The 26,484-nt window shown below is 43.1% G+C and overlaps 1 protein-coding gene across 1 annotated transcript; it reads right to left on the reverse strand.

The window, feature by feature from the left end:
- Nucleotides 1–324: 324 nt before the first annotated feature.
- HECA (hdc homolog, cell cycle regulator) lies at nucleotides 325–26,122 on the reverse strand. Its single transcript, XM_064708296.1, has 4 exons — nucleotides 25,840–26,122; nucleotides 10,490–11,530; nucleotides 7,256–7,410; nucleotides 325–4,619 (listed from the first exon to the last, which is right to left on the reverse strand). The coding sequence occupies exons 1-4, from the start codon at nucleotides 26,069–26,071 to the stop codon at nucleotides 4,455–4,457; spliced, it is 1,593 nt and encodes a 530-aa protein (XP_064564366.1). The 5' UTR covers nucleotides 26,072–26,122; the 3' UTR covers nucleotides 325–4,454.
- Nucleotides 26,123–26,484: the final 362 nt, after the last annotated feature.

The raw sequence follows: 26,484 nt of genomic DNA on the forward strand, positions 1-26,484 counted from the left end.
ATTCAGCCCCACAGGCAGCAGCTGGCACAGCACACCGGCAATCCTGAAACTGCTCCTGCAGGACTGACTGCGCTACAGAAGGAGCATTTCTGACATCAACAAAGTGAACAGGAGCTCGGTTTGGCAAGGTGACACATCACACACAGCCCACCGTGACCCCTGTAGAACAACAATCTTCAAAACAACAGCAATGAAGCTCCATTGTAACTGAGACCAAAAACCTGGCTTTACCGTGCCCTTTAAACTGAAGGCAACTGGAGTAATTCTATAAAGAGCAGTTGTAAGAAACTGCTCCAGGGAACAGGGAAAGAAGAACCCACACCATTAGCTGTCTGGTATTTATTACTTTTTAATACAGAGAACTCACAACAAAATATTCTCTAACAACACACATAAATGATATCATAACCAATTATTTTAATTTCATCAACATTCATTTGCTATGTACATATTCTTCCATCTGCAAAAGTGCAATCCGAGAATGTCTCAACAAGAAACCTTTATGGACAAGTATATTTTTGAGGGGTTTTCTCATCAGTGGCCTTACAACGTGTTTGTCCTTGGTTACTTGGTACAGCAAAATGAGGAACACATGGGAAGGGGAAAAAAAAGGAAAAAAGAAAAATATTGGGGTAGATGCCTCCCTTGTAGGAATATTCCTTATTTTTCCAATTAAACTCATTATGAATACACTGCTCATTACTGGAGATGTTAATGTAAATAGACTATAGGATAGTCTATGGTCTGGCTACAAAACACTGTAGTTTTAATGACTGCAGCTTTAGAACAACAATTTCAGGCTGTTCATGTTGGTAGGTGTCAAATTACACATCAGTGTGCAAAAGATGTCAATTTCGTTAGTTATGGTTATCAAAATTTATTTGTAGACATGTTACTGATGGATGGATGAATTCAGTTTTACACATCCAAAATATGAAGCCTACCTAAATGCAAGTCTCTCCTATGGAAAGGAGAGTTAACTACTGGAAAGAAAAGCATTTGCACATGCAACTCCTATTACTATCACAAGGAGTATCGTGCACTGAAGAGTAGAATGAACCTCCAAATCCAGAGGACTGCATTCTCATTTACAAAACATATTGCAGGCAAATTTAATCTGACCATGGGCCAGCTTAAAAAGAACACACAGCACCAGAGAAAGGAAAGGTAACGAAGAATAAACTAGCCTAGAATAAACTAAACAAAGCAAGCAGCTCCCTAGCTTGGGAGGCAATTTCCCTTATGATGCATTTGTAAGCTCATGACTACTTCCAGTACTTGTCAAGACAGGGAGCAGAGCAACTGTGGTCTAGTTTAAGCTCCAAAGTAGCCAGTAGGTCCCAAAGAAGTTGCATTTGCACTTCTACTTTGGCAAAGCCCAGGAAACTCTCCTGGCCAAAGGTGAGGGCTGACTGCTTGACTGGAATCTGCAGGTTAGAGAAAATCGTGCATTTTCCAGTGACCCATGAGCAGCTTTCAGTACCAACAAGAAGCAGGGAAAGCCTTTACAAATTAGGGATAATTTACTTTGGAGTGAAAGTGCAGAAGAACCTTTCTGTAGCTCAGCTGGTTTCCACTGAGGATCATTTTTACAGTGCTATGTATGCTGCTAGCCTCCAGTTGAGAGATGTGTTCTACAAGAAAATAGGCATTCCTCAAGCAGTAGGTATGACTAAACATCAGAATTAAAAGGAAAAGCTGGCAAAGAACTAAGCTGCTTTCTTAGATAGATTTGTATGTAATTCCTTGTCAGTGTTAAGACTTTAAATGTGCTTTTCCCTTCCCATTTTCTCAGTCTGCTCCATTCCTGGTTTTGACTTGGATATATAACACTATCTCTCAAATACTTATTTTTAAAGCTGATCATATCTCCTTTATTCCATGTCTACTCATTTTTGATTATCACACATACAGGTCTTGAGAGGCATCCAAGAACTTAAAGGGCAGAATTACAAATTAAGCTACTCTAAGGGAAGCAAGTGAACAAGTATCTAGGACAACTCCAGATCCCACTTCTCCCCTACCATGTGCATTGCACAGTGACACCCTCCCAACACTGCACAAAAAACAGCACACAATGCCATGTATCCTATATGGGAACTGACACCCCAGACTCATGATGTGTGACTGGCACCGAAGACTGAACCTACAGTAAGAGATGTATGCTTTAATTGCTCTCTTTAATTGCTTCATTACAGGAGCTTTGTCCTCGCTGTGATTTCAGGCCACTGCTTTCTGTCTGGTCTGGTTCTCATGGTCCTGCCAGGAAACACAACTCCAATTTTGTCAGCCACCCCAGCTCCAGCAAATTGCTCAACACACCATCAAAGCTGAAGGGCTCATCCTTCTGGAGGAGTTAATCCAAATTATAATTCCATTGTTCTTCACAAGGGAAGTCTACACTGCACAGCTAATTAGGTTTTATCTCTAGAAACCTTCCTGCCCAGGAATGCCCAAGGCCAGGCCTTGCTCCTATGGACAATGGGTGCAGTGCTGGTCCCACTGCAGCTGGGCTGGGTGTAACTTTGTGGTAACCATGAAAGGACAGTGTTAGAAGGCTCTCAAAGCCTTTCCCACAATTCTCCCAGAAGAAGAAACAGGTTTTCCCAGAACTGATGCAAAGAGGACAATGGCACAAAACTCCAAGAACGTGCCCAGACCCAAAACCAAGCCCAGGAACTGGTACAGAAGGAGCACCAGTGGTGAAGCTACCAGAGCCTGCTAACACAGCTGCACCACATGAGCTGGGGGACCCCAAGGACATTGCCACTCCAACCATGACAACACTGTGCAGCTTGGGTACTACCTGAAGGGTAGCTAATGCTAAAAGGAGCTAATTCTGCAGTGGAGACAGCCAGGAAATAAAACTCTGAACTTGGCATTTTTACACACAAAGAAACATGGATATTCAGCTTGACTTTTATGTGCATGATAATTTCTTAATTCAGCAGAAAGTGTGACTCTCAGTCCAACACAGGGAAAAACACTATTTTGGCTTCTGACTTTGTTTTCTTTCCCAGGGTGGCAGACTATTAGGGCCATTTTCAAGACTGTGATTTCAACAGATACACTCTAAAAAGATTCTAATTTGGAAAAACAAAAGATTTCAGAAGAAACAAAAAATAATCCCACCATGTAAATAGAAAAAAACCCCACACTTCTCCAGTGGACAAACACTTCATAAATACACTATCAAGGAAAACAAAAAAACCAAATGTCCCTTAAATCTCAACTGATTTGAGAAACCAAGCAAAAGATTAATGACCTATTTTGAAAAATTTATTTAAGGAAGGGAGAAATGGGAGTCAAGAAACAACAACTGCAGAGTCTACAGGGCCAAGCTCTCTGATACAAATTCACTGCTTAATGCAGTCTATTATGTACTGCACAGAGGCATGTAGAAAGTAAATATGCTAAATTTGCTTTCTTAAAACATCTCCTTGTTTTTAGATCCTAGACTGAACACAATTTTGAAAGACAAAGGTGCAGCAATTAATTGTTTTAAAAAGTGATGACATGTTTTGCACTCAGTACCTCTCAGCCCATGCAGGTCTGAGGGCCCAGAGCCCAACTCACGGCTCTCCTTCCACACCAGCCACACAAGCCTGCAGCAGACAGCAAAGCCTCAGTCCCAGCAGGCACACACAACCACATCCCCACTCAGCTCAGCCAGTTCCTTCCCTAAAATGTCTGTGAAGAAACACCTTTAAATAAAGCATTTTAAGATCTCCAGCTTGTTTTGGTATGAGCAGATGACCCAGCTGGGCACATGACAGCCCTGTTGGAAGCAGCACTATTGCCTGCACTATAACTCAGTGAGGGCACATCAAACACACATAGCAGGAAGACACAATGCCAAAAGAATTAATTCAAGATTGCATTTGCTGGCACACATTTACATTCACTTGTCATGATACCTCAGTTTACCCTGGCCATGGGAAACCTGAAAGAAAGCCTGCTGAGGGGACTGGCAGCAGAGGGCCAGCTCCTACAGCCCTGGGAACCAACGCAGAAGGCTGAATGAATTCAACAGGAACAGAAACATTTCTTTCCAAGGATTTCCCATTTCCACCAAGCTGGAGGAACAACCCTATGCAATTACCCATTTTCCAACTGGACATATTTCTCTGTCTGTCTCCCCACACCCTTCCTATAAACTGTATTACAACTGTACAAAAAATAAACCCAACTCATTTTTAGCTGAACTTTACCCCACACATGGGATATATCGAAAGGCCATTAAATTGGCTTGCCTCCAACCTTCACAGAGATCTTGTCAGGAGGATTCTGGTTTTAACAACATGTATATATACATATTAATATGTACACTGACAAAGAAGCTGCTCTTTCAGTTAGAAAAGAAATTAGATTTCATCACAGAATGAATCCTATAAAAAGATATGTAATAAAGTTGAAATACCCATAAAATAGCTATTACTAAAGCAAAGCTTTCGTCAATAAGCCTCCAAAACTTTAAATGAAGAAAATGGCTTCACAAAGTGGTAGTCTAGATTTCCACAGTGAGGACATTGCTGGACGTTGCTGTATTCAGAGAAATACTGCATGCCAATCCGCACATCTATTACTGGCTTCCCACAGTGCTTACAGTTCAGCCGAGCCTGCAACAAACAAAGAAACAAACAAAAAAAAGTATTGAAATAACCACACTCCCTTCAGCTTCTCACCTCTGGAAAACAAGGTGCCAGAGGGAGCCCCCTGTCCCCCCAGCAGGAGAAGGGGTCAGTCAGGAAAGTGGCAGCAGTGGGATGTGCTGGTAGGGACATTCCTCACCTGGACTGGGAACCCACACACACACACCATGCCTTTCACATTAAAGACCACCCCCAAATTCTGGGGAGTGGGTCACCTCCCACTCTGACTGATGGAAGGTAGAGAATATCAAGGTTTATTTTGTGCTGCTAAAACTCTGAATTAATTCCTCATTTCCTAGCACAAGACGTGGTGTCTCAATAAATCATTAATGAAGCATCAAAGCTAAGAGAGAAATTTCATATTTGTGCCACAGTAATTCAACTATTTAGGTTTACCTTTGAACATCATCTGTCTATGAAATACATCAGCATTTTAATCTTTTGGCTTAACAAATGTATAACTTGATCTACTTTATCAGCATAACATGTATTGTGTCACTTTAAGTGTCTATTTAAACATTTATAGTACATATCAGGTTATACAAACTAAACATCACTTCAACACACAAACTATTCTGCAAAATCCAACTGAGAAAGAAGCAACATTAACTGAGTGGATATGAGAAATAATTCAAGGTCATAGGTGAGGACGGACAGAGCTATTAATATTCAGCTGTTGCAAAGAAGTGAGACTTCAGAAGAAATCTAGCTGAGAAACACAGCCCATCTGATACAAAGAAAACAACAGGCAGCATGAAAGCTCAGCAAGCCCTTTGGAATAATCAAGAGAAGCAGAAGGATTTGAGACTGTAAAGAAGTTAAAGAGTAAAAATGGCAAATGAGCAGCAAGGGTCTGAGCTGCACCATAGTTTAACCTCACAGCCCAGTACACTAATGAAAGCTTCAGCTCTCCACTGAAAAGAACAAAAAGTATTGTCTAGGCCACCTCAATTTAAGGGATTTTCCTGGACGAGGAGAGGAGGAAATAATTAAAGTACTATCCCTGTTGAGACCAGACTCAAAAAGAAACAAATCAACAGCTTCACTGCTCTGCTTGAAAAGCAGAAATTTTAAGAAATACGGTCTACTAGTTATGAATTTTTATGGAACTCTTAACCAAAGGGTTTTCTCCTTCACTACAGGTCCAGCACATCAGCTAAGAGTAATCTGACAATGATTGCAGTTTGTTATTTTACATGCAAATTTGTGATGCAGAATTAAATATTTTGAAGAAAGGCACGAAATTATTCATAATAAATCCAGAAAGCCAATTTGGAATTCTATTATATACCATATTTAAATGTCATTCTTCTGCATGCACAGAATCATCTGTAACAATCATGGTGAAACAATAATGCTTATTATCTTGCAATCACAGTCACTGCAGCTAATGCTTTTATAGCGAGTTCTTAGACCATGTACTGTCACACTGTCCATTAATCATGTAATTAAGGCTCTTGTATAATGAGCTCTTAAATCTTTTCTTTCAACAGAAACAATTCAGATTTGAAGCTGCTGACTTTTACAAAGGTAGCAAGTTAGTATCAGTGCTTTCCTTACCTTTAAAAGTTCCTATTTAAAAAAAAAAGGTACAGTCTCAAGAGACACTAAATTTGGAGGTAATGTGTCAGTCTGTATTTATAATTGCTACCAATGTCACCTTAACCAGCAGCAGCAATACCACTTATCTTTTGAGCAACACATTTTGTTAAATATGTTAAATTTAAAATAAACTGTCATTTTGCATATCGACAAACCAGTATTTCAGATGGCTTTGAAGTATGCACATTACCATGAAGTGCTCCCAGTCTGAATGGGTGTATCTGTGCAAGGCTTCTGTCCTGACCTACTACCACCATCTGTGTGTCTGACTGAACATCGGCAGCAGAGCACTGAGTCATTCCCAGACAGATGTTTTTTCCACAGCTGCCTACCCCTACCTGCACGGCAGAAGTGCTCTGTCTATCACATGGACAATTAATTCTCTGCAATGCAAACAATCCTGCTGTCTCAGACATACTCTGGAGTAGCCCCAAGCCTTGGATCTTCCTCTCTCAAGGCACAGATGAGGTGAGTGTTTAATGAACTCCAAGTTACTTCAGACTGCTTCAGGTGGGTGAGTGCCATCACCAGGGTCGGCCACAACAAAGATTAAGGAGAGATGAGTAATCTCCAAGCACAAAGACACTTTGGACCTTTCTGTTCCCTTGGCAGTTTTTTGCTGCAGTTAAGATAAAACACAATTTATGAACTAAAAAATCCTGGAAACATGAAACGTCTGCTCAAAAGGTGGAACTATACCTGGCACTCGTGATGCTAGTGACAAAGCATCAGATTTAATCCCCAATGCATTTACAGGAGGCTTTATTTAAAAACATTAAGTGTATTAACCAGTGAGCTCTGCAATGACTTTAGTCTGGCTAAAGGCCATTGTATCTCTGAAAACAAAGGGACACAGACCCATCAGCCCTCTTGTATTGCACTCACAGGCACAGGCTGGAAAAGAAGGATGGGAGAGGAAAGGGAGAAAAGACACACAACCTTGACTTTATCTAATCAGTTGGAATTTCACCTTATGAGTGTTACTTATGTATGGTACTGACCTGACAACAGGGAGATGCTGCCAGAATATCATAGGTGTACATAGTTCCCAGCTGATGCCAGCTTCCATCCCATCGGGACTTGCACTTTATGCAGATAATTTTGTGAACCCCTTCTAAGCAGTCTACACAAACAGCATAGAGGTGCATAAGCCTTCCTGTGGATAGAAAAGACACATCTTAAGGAGCCAAAAAGAGAAGATTAAAACAGACATTTTCTGCAATATGGTATCTGACCTTTAGTGATACAAATCACTTTTTTTCATTATAAAGGGTGAATAACAAAGTAAAACGTACTTCTCTACATGAAATACACAGGCTTGACTGAAACTATACAGAACTCAGGAATTAGTCATCACCCTGCCCACTCTCCCTTACATCATCTGCTGGTAGATCTTAGCAGAATATTTTATAAAAGGAGTTGCTAAACCTCCAAGAAGAGATGCCAGGTTAAGCTGTAAGATCAGCTGCTGTGTTTCCAAAACCAGAATACTGCCCTAGCTTCATTCCCACTTGAATAAGAAGTGGAGAAGTGCTGAAGCTTATTAGTAAACTTGGTACAGATTCATTTAACAACTTGCTGGTATCTTCCAGCAAAGAGGGAACCAACAACCTAATAGTCCCCATGGAAAAAAAGCAACAGTCAGAAGAGTAAACTTTTCATGTACTTTCTTCTGACTGTTCATTAACAACAAGTATATTTACATTATATATTTCACATACAAAGACTTCAAAATGCCATTCACAACTAAGAATATAATGAGCTCTATCATCACCTTAGGCTCTGTATGCACGATGACTTTCAAAACCTGAGTTACATTTATGTCCATAAAAAGCAAGTGGCTCAGACTTGGAAATCAAATATTTTCACTACACACTTGTGACTGAACTAACCAATGCAAAATCTGAGACCGACTTTCACAAAAAAAATAAATTCCTACATGAATTATAAAGATCTAGCACCTAGATTATGCCTGACTTTTAGTGACTAAATTGATTTGCAATTTAATAGTTGGCAATTAGAAGAGGCCTGACACCAAGTACTAATCCTGTAACACATCAGATTTTGCACTGCAATGTAAAACAGAGCTCAGCAGTACTGACATTACAGATCAGCCACAAAACAGGACTGTGTTCAACATGTGTTCACCTTGGATGGCAATTTGTGCTCTTTAGCATCAAAGCACTGAACACATCACCAACTGTAATTCAACAGACACACATCTTGTAATTCTTCTACAAAAATGGGACCAAGATATTAATAATTTATGATTAGTCTGTACCAGACACTTACAAAATTAATAGTCTGTGGTTTTACTTGTTTTGGTTTTTAAGCCAACTATTTTAGAAAAACATGAAAAAACAGACTCTTCTTAAAATATACATACAAAATAGATTTACTAGTTTGAGCTGATAAAAAAATTGAGTTATTCTACACTGTCATGTTCAGCTCTAGAAAACATGATGGGATGAAACTAAAATGTATATAATATACATGTAACATAATAACTCTGTTCCTGAAGTGAACACTCAAGATTGGTGATGTTCAAACAACTCCATGCACAGCAGTTGGGCAGGAAGATAAATATCTTTGCCCATCTGAAGTTCTGCACCATTGCTGCACTTTAAAATACTACATTCCCCCACCATTTAATTTTCAGGATACTTTTTGTATTGGAAATATGGCACCTGGTATCTTAAACATGCCTGAAGTAACATAAATTATTTTCTATACTGAAAAGAAAATAACAGCCTGGAATAGCACCTCACAGCTTAATTTCATTTCAGAGAATACTTCTGGTAAGAAACCATCTTACCCAGGACAAGGAAGCAAAAATTTTAACAATGAATTATTCACAGCAACTTGTCTGAACAAGTTTTTCAGATATATCGTCCAACAGTTAAGAAATAATTAAGGTTAAAAAAAATAATTTCACAGTTTCATTCTTAGAGGCAAATGTTAACAAACAGTGAGTTTCGCTATTTTACTAAACCAGCTTTTTGTACTGATAAAATCACAAGCACATTTTGTGATTCCCCATCACAGCAAATAAGCACAGTTATCTCACACAGGTATATTCTGTTTATCCTAGAACTTTTCTAGCTTGTATATTTGCCTATTGCTTTTTCTCCTTATAGTACATTAGGCAAGACAGAAACAATAATGTTAGCGCGAATACAGTTTAGTGACTTAGTGCATAGTGATTTAAGGAAAGAAAAAAATAAAATACAAAGTTTACTGAGCAAAGGTATGTTACATACCACATATTATGGCCATGCATGGGATACAATGCATTTTATTGAAAGGTGAGAAACTTTGATGTTAAAATACCTCTGGTTAATCCCTTACCAATGCACATTTCAACACATAACTCTGTGCTTTTGATCACCAGACGAGGAATACCTTCTCTGACTTATTTTAGCCACACTGCCTGCTAGCAGGCTGCAGGACAGGCACATCCAGCCATGTACCAACCTGATCACTTAAGTTCAGGCCACAGCTTTCAGGAAGAGCTGAAGCTGATGCTGGCTACATTAATTTGTTTCTCTAAGAGGGAAAAAAGAAACAGGTGCTATGGTCTCAACTCATTTGAGAGCTAGGACATAATCAATAGCATGTGCAAGTTTGGAAATAAGTATAAAACCTTCACTGCTACACTGCTGCTTTAACACACCATATTAAAAGCTTACTCTGACTACATCCAACTTCTCCAGGCCTGTGTTAACACAGGCCAGACTTTCTGTATTTAAGAAATAACACTTTGCTATAAAACAAAACTGATACTCTGTAGTCTGAAAGCAGATGAGAGGTACCTCATCTGCTTTGTACCCCATCAGTGGTACAAATACAACTTTCAGCCAGGCTGCAGCACAGCATGCTTAAATTGAAAAGGTGGTGTGCATCTTGGAGTAATGATCCCAAGAGATCAACGAGCATGCATAAGCTCCAGAACACATTGGCTGGAAAACCTTCCCATGGTCTACCTAGAAATCGGATCAGAACTTGTTTAGTTGTAAGCCCAAACACAAGGCATGGATCTTTCTATACAGCATCTTTTTTAATTCCCTCTAAGTGTTTCAATTTGATCCACATGAGTATTTTGGACATTACTTCAAGCTTTACAGAACTGCTTAAAAATGCGGAACCGGGATGACAATCTGTAATGGCAGGGACAGGGCACAGAAGGCAGTTCCATCATTTAATGAAACCTAGCATGACTGACAGACAACCTGTACCTTGAAGGTGACAGGGAACATCATATTCAATCTCATCGTGTCGCGATGGGCTAAGGAACAGGGTCCCGTCCACCAGTGGAAACTGTTCAAACACTGGCAGCGCCCTGTGGCACAGAGCACAGTTTACAACGTTCCTGTGGCTGGCACTGAGAGCAGCAAGGATGAACTTCCGCAGGTCCTCCCCTTGGCCCACCTGGGCGTCGTCTTCCATCCGCACATGGAAAGTATTCAATTTGTGCCTGGGGATGTGAGTGAGCAGCTCAGACAGATCGAGCCTTCTCAGGAACTGCACTGGGGTATCGAAGTGTCCCGATCTATGTGCTTGCAAGCCAGCCGCCCCGTAATCAAAATGTGCATTCCTGTACATGCCCCCCCCAGCCATGCTCTTCTTGTGGGGCTCCAGGTGAATGGCATTCTTCAGGAACTCCCCCAGGTACCGCGAGGAACGAGGGCCGCTGAAGTGCGTGGGCGCGAGGATGGAGTATCCGGTGGGAGGGGACTGGCCAGGGGAGACACAAGGCGAGCGAACGGCGTAGCTGCCCCCCATGACTCCCTTCTCCTGGGAGTTCTGCCTGTCCATGGAGTGCCTTCGCTGGAGGTCGTTACTCAAGCCCTTCTGCGGCTTGTTGGCCGGCCTGCCCTTTTTGGCCTCCTCTGCTGACTCCGTCACGGACCTTCCCGTACTCTTCTCCAACACGGATTTCTTCTTCTTGTCATCCTGCATTCGCTTCACCTGGTACCAGTCCGTGTCCTTCTTCAAGTGACCCTGCCCACAGCGACAGGAGCAAAACCGAAAAGCCAGGTCGTATCCCTTCTTGGTCCACATGTTTTGGCGACACTGCTTTTCGTTCCAGCTCCTGGCTCTGCCGATGCAGTTGAACTGGACGAGGATGCTGCTTTCCCACTCGTAGAAGCACTGAAGGTGCATCCAAGTGCTGTAGGGACAGTGCTCGTTGTTGCATATAACCTTCTGGTAGTCATCCTTCTCCAGGTCCACAGGCCTCCCAAAGCTACAGATCAGTGGAGTAGCACAAGGGGCTTCTGTGGAAGGCAAAACAGATACATCAATAACTTAATGGCCCATTTATTGCAGTACTTTCTTCAAACACTGTGACAAACACACACAAGCTCTTACTAACAACCTGTATTACTAAAGAGCCACAAGCACCAGCTCTGGGTCAGTGCAAAAATGCACTGATTATTTACCAAAAAGAGGTAAGCATACGAAAGGAGATAAGGAAATGCACAAATAAAGAAACAAGATGACACTACAGTCTGTGTAATATTCAAAACCAAAGCACCTCAGAAGCATTAGCTCAAGTATTTGTGGATTCCATTGCAAGGCATTAAGAAGCAAGGAGAAAGCGTTGTGAATGTTTCTGGAGAGCTGCTTTGAAGCCTGAGAGGCAACATGGGGAGAACACACAGAGATGCCTGTTTGAAAAGCAAGTAAGCAATACAAGTAAATAAGTAAGTACACCCAGCTTTGCAATCATGGAGTCGCAGGAACTGATCTTTTCTGAGGGAAAAGAAATTTCTTTTTTGGGGACTGAGCAAGAGACAACAGTAGGGAGAGAAGGAGTGAGCAGAGAACTTTGAAAAGCACAACAAAGAGCTTACATTACTCGTACAGAAAGGAGGGCCGTCATTACATGGCTTAGGAAAATACAGACTATATCACCACCACTGACCTTCTGGATAGCTAAATTTCACAAACCAAACAGTTCTGCAGCACAGACAGGTGAAAAAATCCAAACACAACATGGTATTTTATCAGCAAAGTAGCAGCTTTGCTATATCCTTGAGCAAAGAGCAGTTTACTTCAATTATTTCACAGCAACAATATCAGCTTCTTCACAAAAAAATGTTCTAAAAAAGAATTTTCTGCATTTATGAACCAACAACGTTTCCCAGTTCCTCACTAAAGTACCACACACTACATATGATTCCCATTGCTGGCTGCTCTGTTGTAGCTGGGAGGCTCAAAAGGGATTGGAAATTTTCTACTAGAATTCTTGTAAGAACTTTTTAGATGCTGTAGCAGGTTGACCCCCACCACAGATGCTTACTCAAGCATGACAAATACTTCTTCTCTGTATTTCTGTCTTCCTTATTCTTTGGCTTCTTCAGAAAGTACTGCTCCAACAGGGCAGTCAGGCTGCCTTTTAACCTCTGTGTTCCTGCTTTCAACTATTAGCAGGCTTCTTCCAGGTCTTCCGTGGTCAAGTGCTGCCTCACCCTATCTAAAACACAGCAATCAGCTTCCTGAAGTTCCACTCAAGTCTCATCCAGAGCCCCAGGACTTATGACAGAGCCTTGAGGAGAGAGACTGCCATGACTGAAATTTTTTCCCCTTAGGACTTTAAATTTCTATCTGATGAGCAGGTTAAAAAACCACCATTCTGTTGCATTGTTTTTAATCCCATTTTTATCACTGCTTGCACAAATAACACTACATAATTTGCAGAAGAATGAGAGGTTTTATGCTCCTAGACGTACTTTGACTCCAACTCTCAGTATGAGACACACTACCCATCATCACCTGTCCTACAGCAGTAATACACAAATCAGATACTCTGCAACAACAGATCTTGGCTGTGCCAGTGGTCCCGTTCCCAGTAAGTTTTTGGAAAAGGCTATAAACAAACAAAATGGTCAAAGCTACCTTCAGTAAAGTCAAGATTACTGAAGTTCTTAAAACTTACTTACATGAAAGGAAGAGGTACAAATTGCACAGAAAAACTTTCCTGAGCCATTCCCTGGAAGATGCCACATCCTTCACTTAATTTCTATCTCTGTTTCTAACGCTAAAAGTGGCAAACTTGCACGAAGAGCTCTTCTGCAATACCTTTCCTTCAGAGAGTGGCCTATAAATTGCAAGCAAAACAAATTCCCAAAAGCTTTCCTTCAAAGAAGAAAAAGGAAAAGAAAAATTCATTTCAAAACATGGACTTTTCAGTCATTAAAAACAAATTACTAAATTGTAGAGAAGAGAGACAAGAGAGGCTTTCCCTAGAGACTCTTTGGAAGTTCCTTCTATAATGTGACAAATATTTTGTTATTGGTTGTCTCACGTCTCTGAAAAGCCCGCTAAGAACCTGCAAGTTTGGAGAGGTCTTTGAGAAGCAACAATTTTATTGGCTACCAGTGACTAATTTTTCTCCACTCTTTTACTGAGTGTTATTAAGTATAATGTTGTTATTATTTACTATAATATTGTTGGCCAAGAGCAGAAGTGAGCGATAACTTACCTGCTCTGAAACAAAATCTGTCAGTTTACCAGTTCAGTGAATTTTTCCATCCATCCCCCCAGACTTTGATTCAAATCACACATCCCTGCAAAGCTTTTCTTCGTTGTCAGTCTTTCCTTCATCATATTTAAGGTTTCAAACTAGAGTTCACAATTATAGCATCCTTATGCAACTGACCTCAGGCCAGTTAAACTGAACCCATGAAAGGCAAATTGTCAGAAGTCATGTGAGGCAAGGTACCAGAGGCACCAGTATGAACAGCTCTCACTTATACATTTCCTTTACTCATCTGTTTTGGTAGATATTCCTTCCCACCATTACAAGAAGGTAGCAAAAGAAAAAGAACATGCCAAAAATCCACTTATGCTCTCACAGTGTTTCACAGAGTAAATGTTCTAACAGTTGCAGGTATAATTATAGCTGACAGCAGAGAAAGTACTACACAGACAGGTCTAGAATTGAATACAGACACTACACTTGTTCATCCATACTGGCAGAGTTACCTGACTAAAAAAGGAAAGTATCCTTGATCCCCCTTTGAACACGTTTCTGAGTTTGTATGCAAAAACGAATGATCTCTAGTTCCCTGAGAAGTTTACAGAGTCTTCCTCACTATGTGGACAAAAAATGAAATTAATAAAATAAGTGACTGAAATACAAAAACCATCACCACAGACTATGTCTGCAATTACTTAATAATGATCATGTCCTGGGTGTCTAGAGGCTAAAATAAAGGTGACTTTCAACAGATTTTTTCCTCCTTTACCTAGTCAGTCAATGGAAATACTGGAAATAGTGGAATAAGATCTTCTCCAGTTTCTCCTTAAGAATTTACAGACACCAGATTATCTGAGGAACTTCCCACACAGCAGAACTATGGGCAAGAAAAGGCAAAGCTTCGAGTTCTGGACAGCGATGTCTTCTTCAACATTTAACTAGATGATTGCAAAGTTTTCACACATTCCCTCATCCGATCTGCTATCTACACAGTGTGAATTGGCTTGTCACATAATCACCACAGCAAAAGCAGGCCTAGAGCAGCTGAAAGACAGCAACAGCATTAACAAAATCCTTCCATCATGCAAAAGACCCCAATAAACTGTTAAATGGTGGCACTCAGATTGCTTTGGAAAACGTCATTGCTAAGAGGAGAAGCTGGTGTCTACTCACCTCCTCTGGGGACACATCTGACATTTCACTACTGCCACTGTAGCTGCATAGGAAACAATCCAGAAAGCTAACAGGTCTCTCTGCCCTGTTGCCATGCTCCACAGCACAGGTTATGCCATGCTAGTCAAAGCACCTGCTTTCACTGATGAAGACTGCCTTTCATCAAGTCTGCTGGTTTGGAGAAGGCCTTGATTAAACTGCTGCAGGATTTCCACAACAGAAACTGAGAAGCCCAGCATGGCTAATTTAAGTTGTCTCAGCAGAAAGTTCTGTTGTTTTCTGTAGTTTTCCTGTATTTAAGAAAGCAGAAAATTCCACTACCTGAAAAGCATAAAAAAACCTCAAGCCAACATTTGGTTTTGCCACACATTTCAAATTATCTGTACAAAACAGACTGTGCAGGACCAAATATCCCTTGCAGACTTCTCTGTACCCATGTCTCCTGCCAAACATAACCATGCCACATGTTCCTCCATAAAGAATAAATGAGAAACAGAAAACAGCAATTTTTATGCAATTTTCCCATTTCATGGCAACAGATATGCCTTAGAAGCAAAAAGAGACAGCATTCAGAGCAGTATGGGAGCCTCCTTTTAGGTAATGTGAAGAGCTCTTCCCACCAATTCACACCCTTGAAAGTGATCTGGGTTGTTTAATCACCATTTTATACATGAGACAGAACACTTTTTTTCAGTATTACGAGACTTGAAAAATTCTTGTTGTCAAGCCCTTGTACATTCCATAATTAGAAATAAATTTTAAGATAGTCTTCAGAAGGTGAGAGCTAGAATCATTGTCCTAATGTTTTATGATGACAGTGTTAATGATTACTGTCAAGAGAGATTATGATGGGAAGTAAATAGAAATTACATGGCCAAACTGCCCATCCATACCTACAGCCCCAAGCTGGTTTGTCACCTACATATATTTGCTTGCAAGTAGCTAACAGCCCAACAAGATTCTGGTTTACAAAGCTGTGAAACTGAAATTCAGAGAAAATGAAAGATTACACGGTATCAGAGCAACATCTAATCTCCCAGCAGCTCCTTTCAAAAGAATGCCAAAATAATGATAAAAGAATTTCTGTTTAACTCTCAGTTTCAAGATGGGTTTCACAGCCTAAGAGAACAAAACAAGACAGCGTGCAGTTTTGTGGAGCAGAACAGCTTCAACGTAGGCTGTCAAGTTGCAACTACAAGCGCGTGCTGCTTCTTTCAATACATTATGTTTCCACATAAAAAAATAAATGTTTTCTCATATTCATCTGCAGTGATTTGGAACAGTGATTTTGAAAATAGTTGGAAGGAGCAGTACATAAATGTCTTCTAAAACAGAAATAACATACGACGTTCCAAACACACGTACATTTGTGCAAAGATAGCTCACTGTTTAAACAAGGCTGTGTTTTATGTTTGACAGAGTCACCATAAAATTAGCTTTTCTTTCAAAAATGAGAATATGACAGAAGACTGCAAGGAACCTGGATTGGTTTTTCTGGCTTTTTCTCATTTTTTCTGTTCAGGTTTATAAACATCCATAAAAGCCAGGAATAGGAATAGAAACAAAACATCTGAGAAATACCTCTTTCAAAAACAACAAAAAATCCTCCCACACGAACTGGTTCTACCTCTTAATAAAAAGAAAGGCAGTATATGAAGACCATCCTTCCCATTTTATGACCCAAATGAAAGCAGCAGAACAACAGCTGCCTGAGGAACTCCCCTCTGGTGAAGCATATTAAGGAGAATGTTGTTTACTTCTGTTTACACACCCATCATAAAACCAAAGATGCACCCAGCAAGCCAAATGCAATGATTCCATGGCTTCAGTTTCGTGACTGCTCTCATTTGTTCCAAGCCCTCAATGCAGGTGCCTAAAGCAAAATTCGCTCTTCCCCTGCTACGCTCCCACATTATCCATTGTGTTATGCACCAGAGTTTTCAGTCAGCGGACAGAAACAGATAATTATTTCCCCTACTCGTCGGCACAGGTTTCAGCTCACTGCACAGATCTGCCATCTCTGGTAAAACTCCAGGGAGGTGTTAAACATGTGAGGCTGGGGGCAGAGGGAGAGGGAGGCGCGGTGGCGGGTGGACCAGACAGCCCTCCTGTCATCTTAAAACAACTGTCAGGCAACAGGAGGCTGTTAGGGATCTGCAAAATGAAATTATCCCCAAAAAAAGAGAAAGGTCTTGGCACCAGATTGGTTGCAAAACACTTACAGTGGCTTGCTCTTGGTCCGCTGTTACTCTAGCATCTCTTCATCTATGCCAAGGACACACTGGTTGCCAGCACATTACCTAGGCCAGAAGGGCTCCTGTGGGACACATACCTTGCAAACCAAGCACTTTAACCTCTACCCTGCTTTCCCATGAACACTGCTCTCTTCACAACCTTATACAGCCAGGAATTGTTCACTCTGCCAGCCTGAACCAGAGCTGAGTCATTCCTGGGGAAGGCCACTCCCTACCAACCATCTGCACGAATCTTCTGAATTTCCTCTGCCATCAGCATAGCTTTATTTTAATTGAAGTCACACAATATTACTGCAGTAATACTGTAATGCAGCTGTAGAAAATAAACCACCACAACAAAACAGACAGAAAGAGAAAATTTGAATTAAGCGTCTGATGTATCTGCTTTGTTGAACTTTGTAATACAATCTAATATTCCAAAGATTACCAAGATGTGACAAAATGGTATTGTCATACTCATAACTGGTTAAATAGTACAAATTATATGGCAATACAGAAATGACTGGCCACTTTCCTAAGAGCCTAAGTGCAGCAGAAGAATGCAATAAGAAAAAACTTTTCAAAAGTTGATCCAAAAGGCAGGCTTGGATCTTCACTGCAGCAGCAACAACAAATAACAGCTGACAAACAGCAAGAGAAGTCTTTCAAAAGAGCTCAGCTCAGGGCTGACACTGGTAACACTCACTGATGATGACTGATATCTCTTCAAAACTTCTTAAGCAATCTTTGCCGAATGATCAAGACGAAAGCTTCCAGGAGGGAAGGGAAAAAAACAGGACAGCAGCACCTGGTAAGCCACTCTTATCACAGGCTTTTTTCTGTGCCATAAGACTTCCTCATGCTCTTGTAAAGAGAAGCTTAGGCCAGCAGTCCATTTGCAACAAGCAACAGGCAGAGCCAGTGCCCCTGCAAGGAGGAGCTGTCTGCAGTCAGTCTGGCTGACAGCTTACATCTGTTATGCACCTACACACTGACGTGGTCAGAAGGTGCCAATGCAGAGCTCAGTCCTGCCCCCAAGGACCACGCAGCTGCAGGCAACACCCACTCAGAAGGGATTTAAGGAGAACAAAGCCATAAGCAGCCCCTTCCCTTTACCCCATGTGCAAGATGTCACTAATTCTATGAAGTGAGTAGTAACATGAAGTGATCACCTTCGCCTAGAAAAGATTTTCAGTAATTTGGAGCTGCTAAACCCTGGTTGAGCTGAGAATTTAGGTGATGAGACTCCCAGAGGGCTCAGCAGCTACTAGAAGCATCTCCATGCACTACACTTATGCTAACTTCACATCTGACCTCCAAGGCAATCTCTTGACAATAAACAAAAAAAATTAAAGAAAAACATACCTAGCAACTTCACAGCAGCAGGAAAATATCATGGAAATCATGAAGGCTTAACTCATACCTGCCACATTAACACCTAACTAACAGCACAGTGTGAGCTAATGCCTGTTTATGAAATCAGCAGCCAGCATGTGATACAGTTATCTGCAGCTCTCATTCAACCACCCACTCCCAGCTCAACCATCACCTCACCAAAGTAAGGCAGAAAATCAAAATTGAAACTGTACAAACTAAGGAAGATAGGCACTTACATGTGCAAAATAATTTTGTAGCTTGTTTACACAGCCATCTGTGCTCCAAGCTGAACCTACTGCCTACGTTGCTGAAACCCAACATGAGAATTCATATGGTCTTGTAGAAATCACCATCATCTGTACAATTATCATCAGCCAACTTAGCCAGTTTCCTTCCATTTAATATGTGTTGTCTGAATACAGAAAACAATCACAAACAAAAGCTTTGGCTTTTGCTTGGGCTATATAGACCCCCTCTGTACAGAAGAAATCTTGCCCTAGCTTGTGCTTTAACACCTGAATCCAAGTGGAAATATCCCCAGAGAACAGACCTAAGCCTCGACCTGTATCAGTACCAGGACAACCATGCATCCCCAATACTCCCATGTGAATTCTGATTTGGTTTAACCAGGTCAGAAGACAACTGGTTCTCTGTGCCATAAGCAATCATGCCCCAGCTAGGAGGACTCCTCAGCATCATGTGGATTTTTCTGATGATTTCTATCATGGTGAATGCAGAGATTCATGACTATCTCAAGACTGGTGGGCCTTAATGTGTTTTGAACACTGGCTGTTGCTTAGTCTGCACATGAACTGTCCCCACAGAAAAGCACTGCAACCACTAAATCCTCTCACTTTAGCCTTCCAAGAGCTTTTAATAACTTGAACTGCTACAGAGAACTAACCTTAGTGCTTCAAGAACGGTCATTCTAATAATAACTAAAGCAGATCTACTGTACCTGCCTTAGCAAGTTTTCAGTGGCAAACTCCAACTCATGCTGGAAACAGAGATAACTGTGGCATGCAGTAGATGCCCCAATGGCAAGCACAGATGCCAACACTGCAGGCTGCACTCGCTCAGACCAAGAGCCAGCGAGCCACCACACCCAGGCCAACAGCACGAGAAGGCAAGAGAGAAAGGAAAGCAGGTTGAATCAAGGGGTACCAACACCTCTTATATTTTCAGATCTAGGGATATTTGTGTCATTGCTCCATTCTCCCCAAGTTTCAATGCCACAGACTGTATTTTATTTTCCATGCTAAAGAAGCTGGTAGAAACTCAGTGGGAAACAGGAGATGCAGTACCCATCATCTCTTCAAGACAGCAGCTCCTGATGTGAAGCTGTTGGTTCCCAGACATCTGCCTCATGATGGCAGGCAGGCTCCCAGCCCTGCCATGCACCATCCCTGGCATCTGTGTGGCACACAGTGACCTCAGCTGGACACTGCTCCCACAGTGGGCATTGGCAGCACCCAAGGGGAGACGGGGAGTGCCAGGCACACCCACCAGCCAGGCTCCAGCAGAAGCCACCTCCTCTCCCAGCAGGCATCCTGCGAGACAGGAACAACAGCAATATCCCTCTCAAGCCCAGGAAGGAGGACTGATAGATGCTCAGAGACAGACAGAAAGGCATAAAGGTAGAAGGGAATGCTCTCAAGATAAATGTCACTGAAGTCTACCAGGAAATGCCAGTGCTCCACTCAAAATCCCACAAGCTTTCAAAATGGAATTATCCACTCCAGTAACTAGATTACTGTTTCAAGAGGCCTCTTTGAAATTATTTCAATTTCTATCAAAAGAGTTTAAAGAAAGCCCATGCTCTATTAATCCTGTTATAATTTAGACACCTTGAAGATTAGCTGTAGTATTTTACTCTGAACTGAATGCAAGGTTTTCCTTTTTTTTTTTTTTTTTCCTTACATGCTGCAGGAAGAAAAGCAGAGAAGGATGGACTTCTGCCAGCCATGACAGTACTTTAATATCAAAGGATGTCTCAATATGCAAGGCTGTAAGCAAGGCTGAAGAAAACTTACAAATGTCTCCAAGGGCTAGAAATCATTTTGTCACTACATGTTAGATCAGTGTGAGTAAGATATGGGATGAGTACAGACAAAGCAAAGCTATGAGTTCAAAAACTGTATTTCCTTGTATGAAACAGAGCAAACATCAAGCCTAAACCTTACTCATGAAAGCACTACACTTGAACAATACCTAATCACATGAACACAGAATGCTGTCAGGGCACTGATAACCATTTTGATAGCAAATAACTTAAAAAAACCAAACTTAAATGGGTGTGTACTTGCTTGCATGAAAGGATAATATTTATTTTACTCAGTAACACCATGAACATGATTCCATTTGCAAAGATTTGTAAAACACGAACTGCATTTGCTACCAAAGCATGTAATTGCATAGTTTTCAAATCCTAAAACTAACATGAAAGTCCTTTTGAACCTGATTTGCATTGATAGAGACAGTGAAATTTGCATTCAATTGATTTCTGCAGTTAGAGGAACACAACGGTATTATAAGGCAAAATTATTTCCCTTTAGTAAATTAATAGGTATTAAATTCTGTAGTCACTGCAACAGAATAGAAACTTAATTTTCCAGGTGGTCTCACTGATACCAATGGGACTCCCTCAGACTAAATAATCAGAAGGTGCCAATACTGAACATCACTAGAGTGCCAAACTGGAACTGGATGTTATATGCAGCAGAGAACATTTGACAGCAAATATTAATCCAGGCTTAAATACCACAACAATTCATTCTCTGAAAACACATTTTTAAATTCAACATTGCATTGATGAATTTTATGTCCGTCTTTAACTATCCTACATCCAGGATATAATTTTTTTTAATAAATCATAATTGTTGGCCAGTCACAGTGTTCAACACATTAGTCACTGTTGTGCTTACTGATTTCCCTCTCCATACACTTTTCCTACATTAGCATTTTTATTTGAAAGTAAATCAGTCTTACAGATTTGTGAAACACAGGCCAAGTGTTCAAAAGCACACAAATCTGACAGCCAGCAGCTCCACCCGCCAACCAAGCAACTCACCAGCTCTGCCACTTGTGCAGCTTAAGGGCTCACCTATGGCAGGGGGAGAAAAAAAAGAGATCTCGAAACAGGTGGCCAGTAGGACAGTGACTTAGAGACTGTTATGCTGTGGGGGTATTTTTAGCTTAATTTGGCTGGCTTTACTGAATTATATGCTAAAGGAAAAAAGCACAGCTTAGGAGACACAGCTTTATCTTTCCTCTAGTCTTCCCACAGCAACAGTGCTGGAGAGAACAGAGTGACAATGACAAAGGGATGAAGCAGCAAGATGTTAAGACAGGGATCACCAAGCCTAAGAAGAGGACTTGGCTCTACTGGACAATGAGATGAAGAATGGAAACAAGGCAAAGAAAATTGATAGAAAAAGGAATATAAGGGTCAGAAACAACTCTATGTCAAGACTAGAGCAAGACAATTAGAGGATAAAGGGGTAAAACAGCTGGAGCAGAGTCTCAAAGTGTCCAGCCTCAGCAAGGCAGAGACAGAATAAGAATTTGTTCCTCAGAGCCTCAGATCTAAAAGCGAACCCTGTGGATTTTCCTCTTCTGATGATGGGGCAAAGTATCCACAAAATGTCACACTCATTTATGTCTGCAGATGAAGGTAACCAACTGCTGCCATGAGGAACACTGCCATCAATGGGGTAAGTGCAAAATTCCATGCAGTTGCTGGCATAATTTTACACGATCACAGACCAGATTTTATGCAAAGTAACCCAGAAAACTAGCTAGAAAATCAGAAAATTAAAATCCTTTTTAGAAACATCATTCAATCACTCTGAATACAGGTAACCTAAGAAATGAGACTTTCTGTGACATCACATTTCACTTTCCCTGCACACTGTGATACTATTAAATCAGTCCACCCACACTCTATAACCCCCTCTCTGAGTCCTGTGCATCACTTAGTGCAAAAAACTGATGCACTTTGGTCAAGAAAGATTAATCTACCATATGGTCTGATGGAAGAGATAAAAACAGAGGACATAGCTAGAGAATGTGAATCCCCCTTGTAGGCATCATCCCAATACCTGCTAAGAAACTGAGAGTGCAAGGTAAGAAAAGCCATCACATCTGGTCAGTGGTTGTGCTCCCTGCCTTCTCGACTTCCCTGCGGGAGTCTAGAACCCTTCAAGACCAGTCTGAGCTCTGAACACACAAAAACCGAACCACCAAAAGAAACATAAACAAATGCCCAGGAGAAAAGTCTGCTGACATTTCTCAGTCATCATGCCAAAAACTGGCTGATAGTTTAAAGGAAAAAATTGTTCAAGGATTGAGGCAAAATTTATCAAAATGTAGAAGTGAACAAGAACTTTCCATGATAAAGGGATGCTGTAGTGGCAGTTCCCAATCACATGGCACAGCTAGTCAGGGCTGCACAGAGAAGCCCAGAGGAAATTAACAATTCTGTTTCATTATGCCACATGGATGAGGGGCATAAACAATACATGGACAACACAACGAACTGTGAAGACTTAAAAAAAACCTAACACATCTGAATCATTGTCCCCCATGAGCAAAGTAGGGTCCTGATGTGACTGTGTAATCAGACCATCATACTGACATCACAATGCAAAGCCAAGGTCTGCACAGACATTTTCAACTGCTAAAGTTGCAGCTTTCATCTCTGTCTACTTCTGTCTTGCCACATTAATGAAAGCAAGCAGGTTATGTCATTATGATCATGCACTGCATTCCCAGGGCACAGGTGGAGCAGGAGAGCAGTGACACCAGACACACACAAATCACGCTAGAGCAGCACATGGTGACAATGGAAAGAGAAGAGGAGAAAGGAGAAAGGAGAAAGGAGAAAGGAGAAAGGAGAAAGGAGAAAGGAGAAAGGAGAAAGGAGAAGAGAAGAGAAGAGAAGAGAAGAGAAGAGAAGAGAAGAGAAGAGAAGAGAAGAGAAGAGAAGAGAAGAGAAGAGAAGAGAAGAGAAGAGAAGAGAAGAGAAGAGAAGAGATCCAGGGTCTCACAGGACCAGTGAGCCTGGGCAGCATGAGTCACAGCATGCAGCTGCACAGCCCAAAAGCAGAACAGCTAGGAGCTTCCCTGCAGCCCAGCAGACTTAATCCACAACCCAGATAGTCTCCCACAAACAGTCAAGACCTGACTGTGCACAGCAGAACTCCATTAACCCCACCATGCACTGCAGCAGGCCACATCCTCCATGAACTGCTTAGTGACCAAGCAACCCTCGAGTGCACAGCCTCCTACAAATGTCTGCAGTCTAGCAATGGGCTAGCTGCCTCCAGGGCTGCGGCTACAGCACAGGGCTTCATTTCAGATTCATTGGGTTTGAAGACTTGAAGGAATCTGCTATCATTGCCTAATCTTTTCCCTGCATGTGAGCAAGATTCCCAATTCTGCAGCAAAACCTGAACCAAAACTGTTGAAAGCTCTACACTTACCAGAGAGAATACAATTTAGGAAACTTACAGCTCAGCATTGGGCAGTAGCAAGTGTAAAATAAAGCTAACAACCACATCTACCCTCCAGCCTTTATGGTTATCTGAAAATAAAGGTATGATGAGATGCAATGATCCGGTCAAGGCAATGATCAGGTGTGCTGACCAGACAGCGTACAGCAAATGTTGAAGCCAAGACTGCACCTCTGTGGTGAGAGTGCAAAAAAAAAAAGAGGAAGTGAGGGATTTGGTGAAAGAGTCAAGGGATGCTTCTGACCACTGAAGTGATACGGAAGCAAGGAGAGAGAATAAAGGAGCACCTCAGGTTAGATGCGAGAAAGGCAGCCTCAGCTCCTGAGGAAGCTGGCCAGCACAGGAGAGGGCTATGGCAAGCATGTGGGACACACAGCCTCAGAGCAGAAGAAGACTGATAACCAGCCTGGCTAGCGAGCTGTGCCACTACCTGCATTCCCTGGCATCACCTCCTGTGGCACCTGCAGATGGAACACCACCTCATCATCCACAGGCAATACAGCCACACCAGAAATGCACCACTGCTGCCACTTGTGCTTGAGCAAAACAAAAATTCAAAATATTGCTTCTCCCCATCCAGAGAAAAGCCAAGGCATAAGACACTACCTGCAATGTGGATGTTGGACATACTACATTATCATACTGAAATCATGATAAAAATACTCTAGCAATATTCTAACTCCTGTTAACCTCCTCTTTTTTTTTTCCCTTTTTCATTCACTTAAAGAAAATAGTAAAGAAAAAACCTGAAACAAACCCAAAAAGGAAATTATAATCATTCTCCATGATTCTCTGGAGTAATACTCTCACAAAAGCAGTCTCGCAAACGCCTTGTTTGCTAAAGTGATTTGTAATTAATTGATAATAGTTCCAAGGAAAAGTTTCCATTAAATAATACATGGGAATCAGACATCTTGAAAATCAAACTAAAACACTTGGAAGTGCCTTTCTAACAGCCACAGGCAAAACTACTGTCACAAAGCATAATACCAGTTGTAGCTACCCTCCCACTTTTTGAAAAGCATGGAGAGTAAAAAGCTGAAATCGAACTTGGGAGAGGAAAAAAGTGAGGAGTAGGGACTCTGCACAGCAGTTTGCAAACCTAGCAGCAGAAGGTGGGTTTTTTGGCAAACCTAGCAGCACAAAGAGGTGGGGTTTTTTGGCTTAGCAAAACTGTAATAAAATCTTTGCCTGCCTTTAGTTTTAGCCTGACACATCCTTCTGCAGCGAAAGAAACATAGATAGCAACTCAAGTTTATGCAAGGCACCACCTTACCAAACCCGCTGCGAACCAAAATCCAACCCACCGAGCAAAGGCAGCATAAAATGGTTGATGCCAAGTGAGCACGTTGCCCCGACAAACCCAACTGCTGTACAGCGGCAAACACAACTGACCGAAAAGCAGGACTCCATTTTCAATCGTGACGGAATAAAGCGGGCATTTTTCAACGGAGCTCCCAGTCAGCCGCGCCGCGGCCGGCGAGCGCTGCGCTTCCCGCCCGCCGGGGATGCGCTCTGCCCCCGGCCCGCGCTCCCGGCCCGCCCGCAGCCACCGCACCCGGGCTCCCGCCGCCCTCAGCACCGCCGCGGGCCGGCGCCTGCCCTCCGCCGGGTCACCGGGCGGGGACACCGCTGCGGCAGCCCCCGCCCCGCCGGCTGTTTCGGGGAGATCCCGCCGGCGGCAGCAGGGCCCAGCTGACCCCCCCACACACCCCCGCTCTCCGGGCGCGCCCCCGCGCCGCCCCCCCGGTCCCGGCTGCCGCCTGCGCCACCGCGGGAGGCCGCGGGCCCGGCCCGCCGCTCACCGCTCTTGACGTCTCCGGGCGCCGAGCCGCCCGCGGCCGCCGCGCCGCCCGCTCCGCCGCCCGCCCCGCCGCCGCCGCCAGCGGCCGCCGCTCCGGCTCCGCCGCCACCCGCGGCACCGCCGCCCGCCGCCGCCGCGGCTCCGCCGCCCGCCGCCGCCCCGTTCTCCTGCTCGTCGCCGCTGCTGTTGGCGCGCTTGTTCTTCTTGCCCTTGCCGCCCTTCTGGTTCGGCATCGCGGGCCCGGCCGCCGCCGCGGCGGGGCGGGCGGGCGGCGGCGGCTGCGGAAGGCGCCGCCGCCGCTACCTCCGGCTCATGGCGGGGCGGCGGCGGCCGCGCTGCGCTGCGCCGCGCCCGCGGTGGGCGGCGGGCCCGGGGGGCCGGGCCGGGGAGAGTGAAAGGCGGGTCCCTCTCGGCCGCCCGCTGCTGCCGCCGCCCCTCTTCCTCCCGGAGCAGGCGCGGGCGGCAGCGGGAAGCGGCGTGCGCTGCCGGGGGGGCTGGGGCTGAGGCAGGCGCGGGTGGAGGGAGGGGCTTATCGGGAGAGGGAAAGCCCCGCTCCAGCCGGCCCGGGCGGGGGGCGCCTGCGGCTCCCGGGAAGGGGAGGCCGCGCTCTGCCGCCGGGAGCCGTAGCTGCGGTCGGTGTCCCCGC

This window comes from Zonotrichia leucophrys, chromosome 3 (genome assembly GCF_028769735.1).
Source record: "Zonotrichia leucophrys gambelii isolate GWCS_2022_RI chromosome 3, RI_Zleu_2.0, whole genome shotgun sequence".
In the NCBI taxonomy this organism is placed as follows: Eukaryota; Metazoa; Chordata; class Aves; order Passeriformes; family Passerellidae; genus Zonotrichia; species Zonotrichia leucophrys.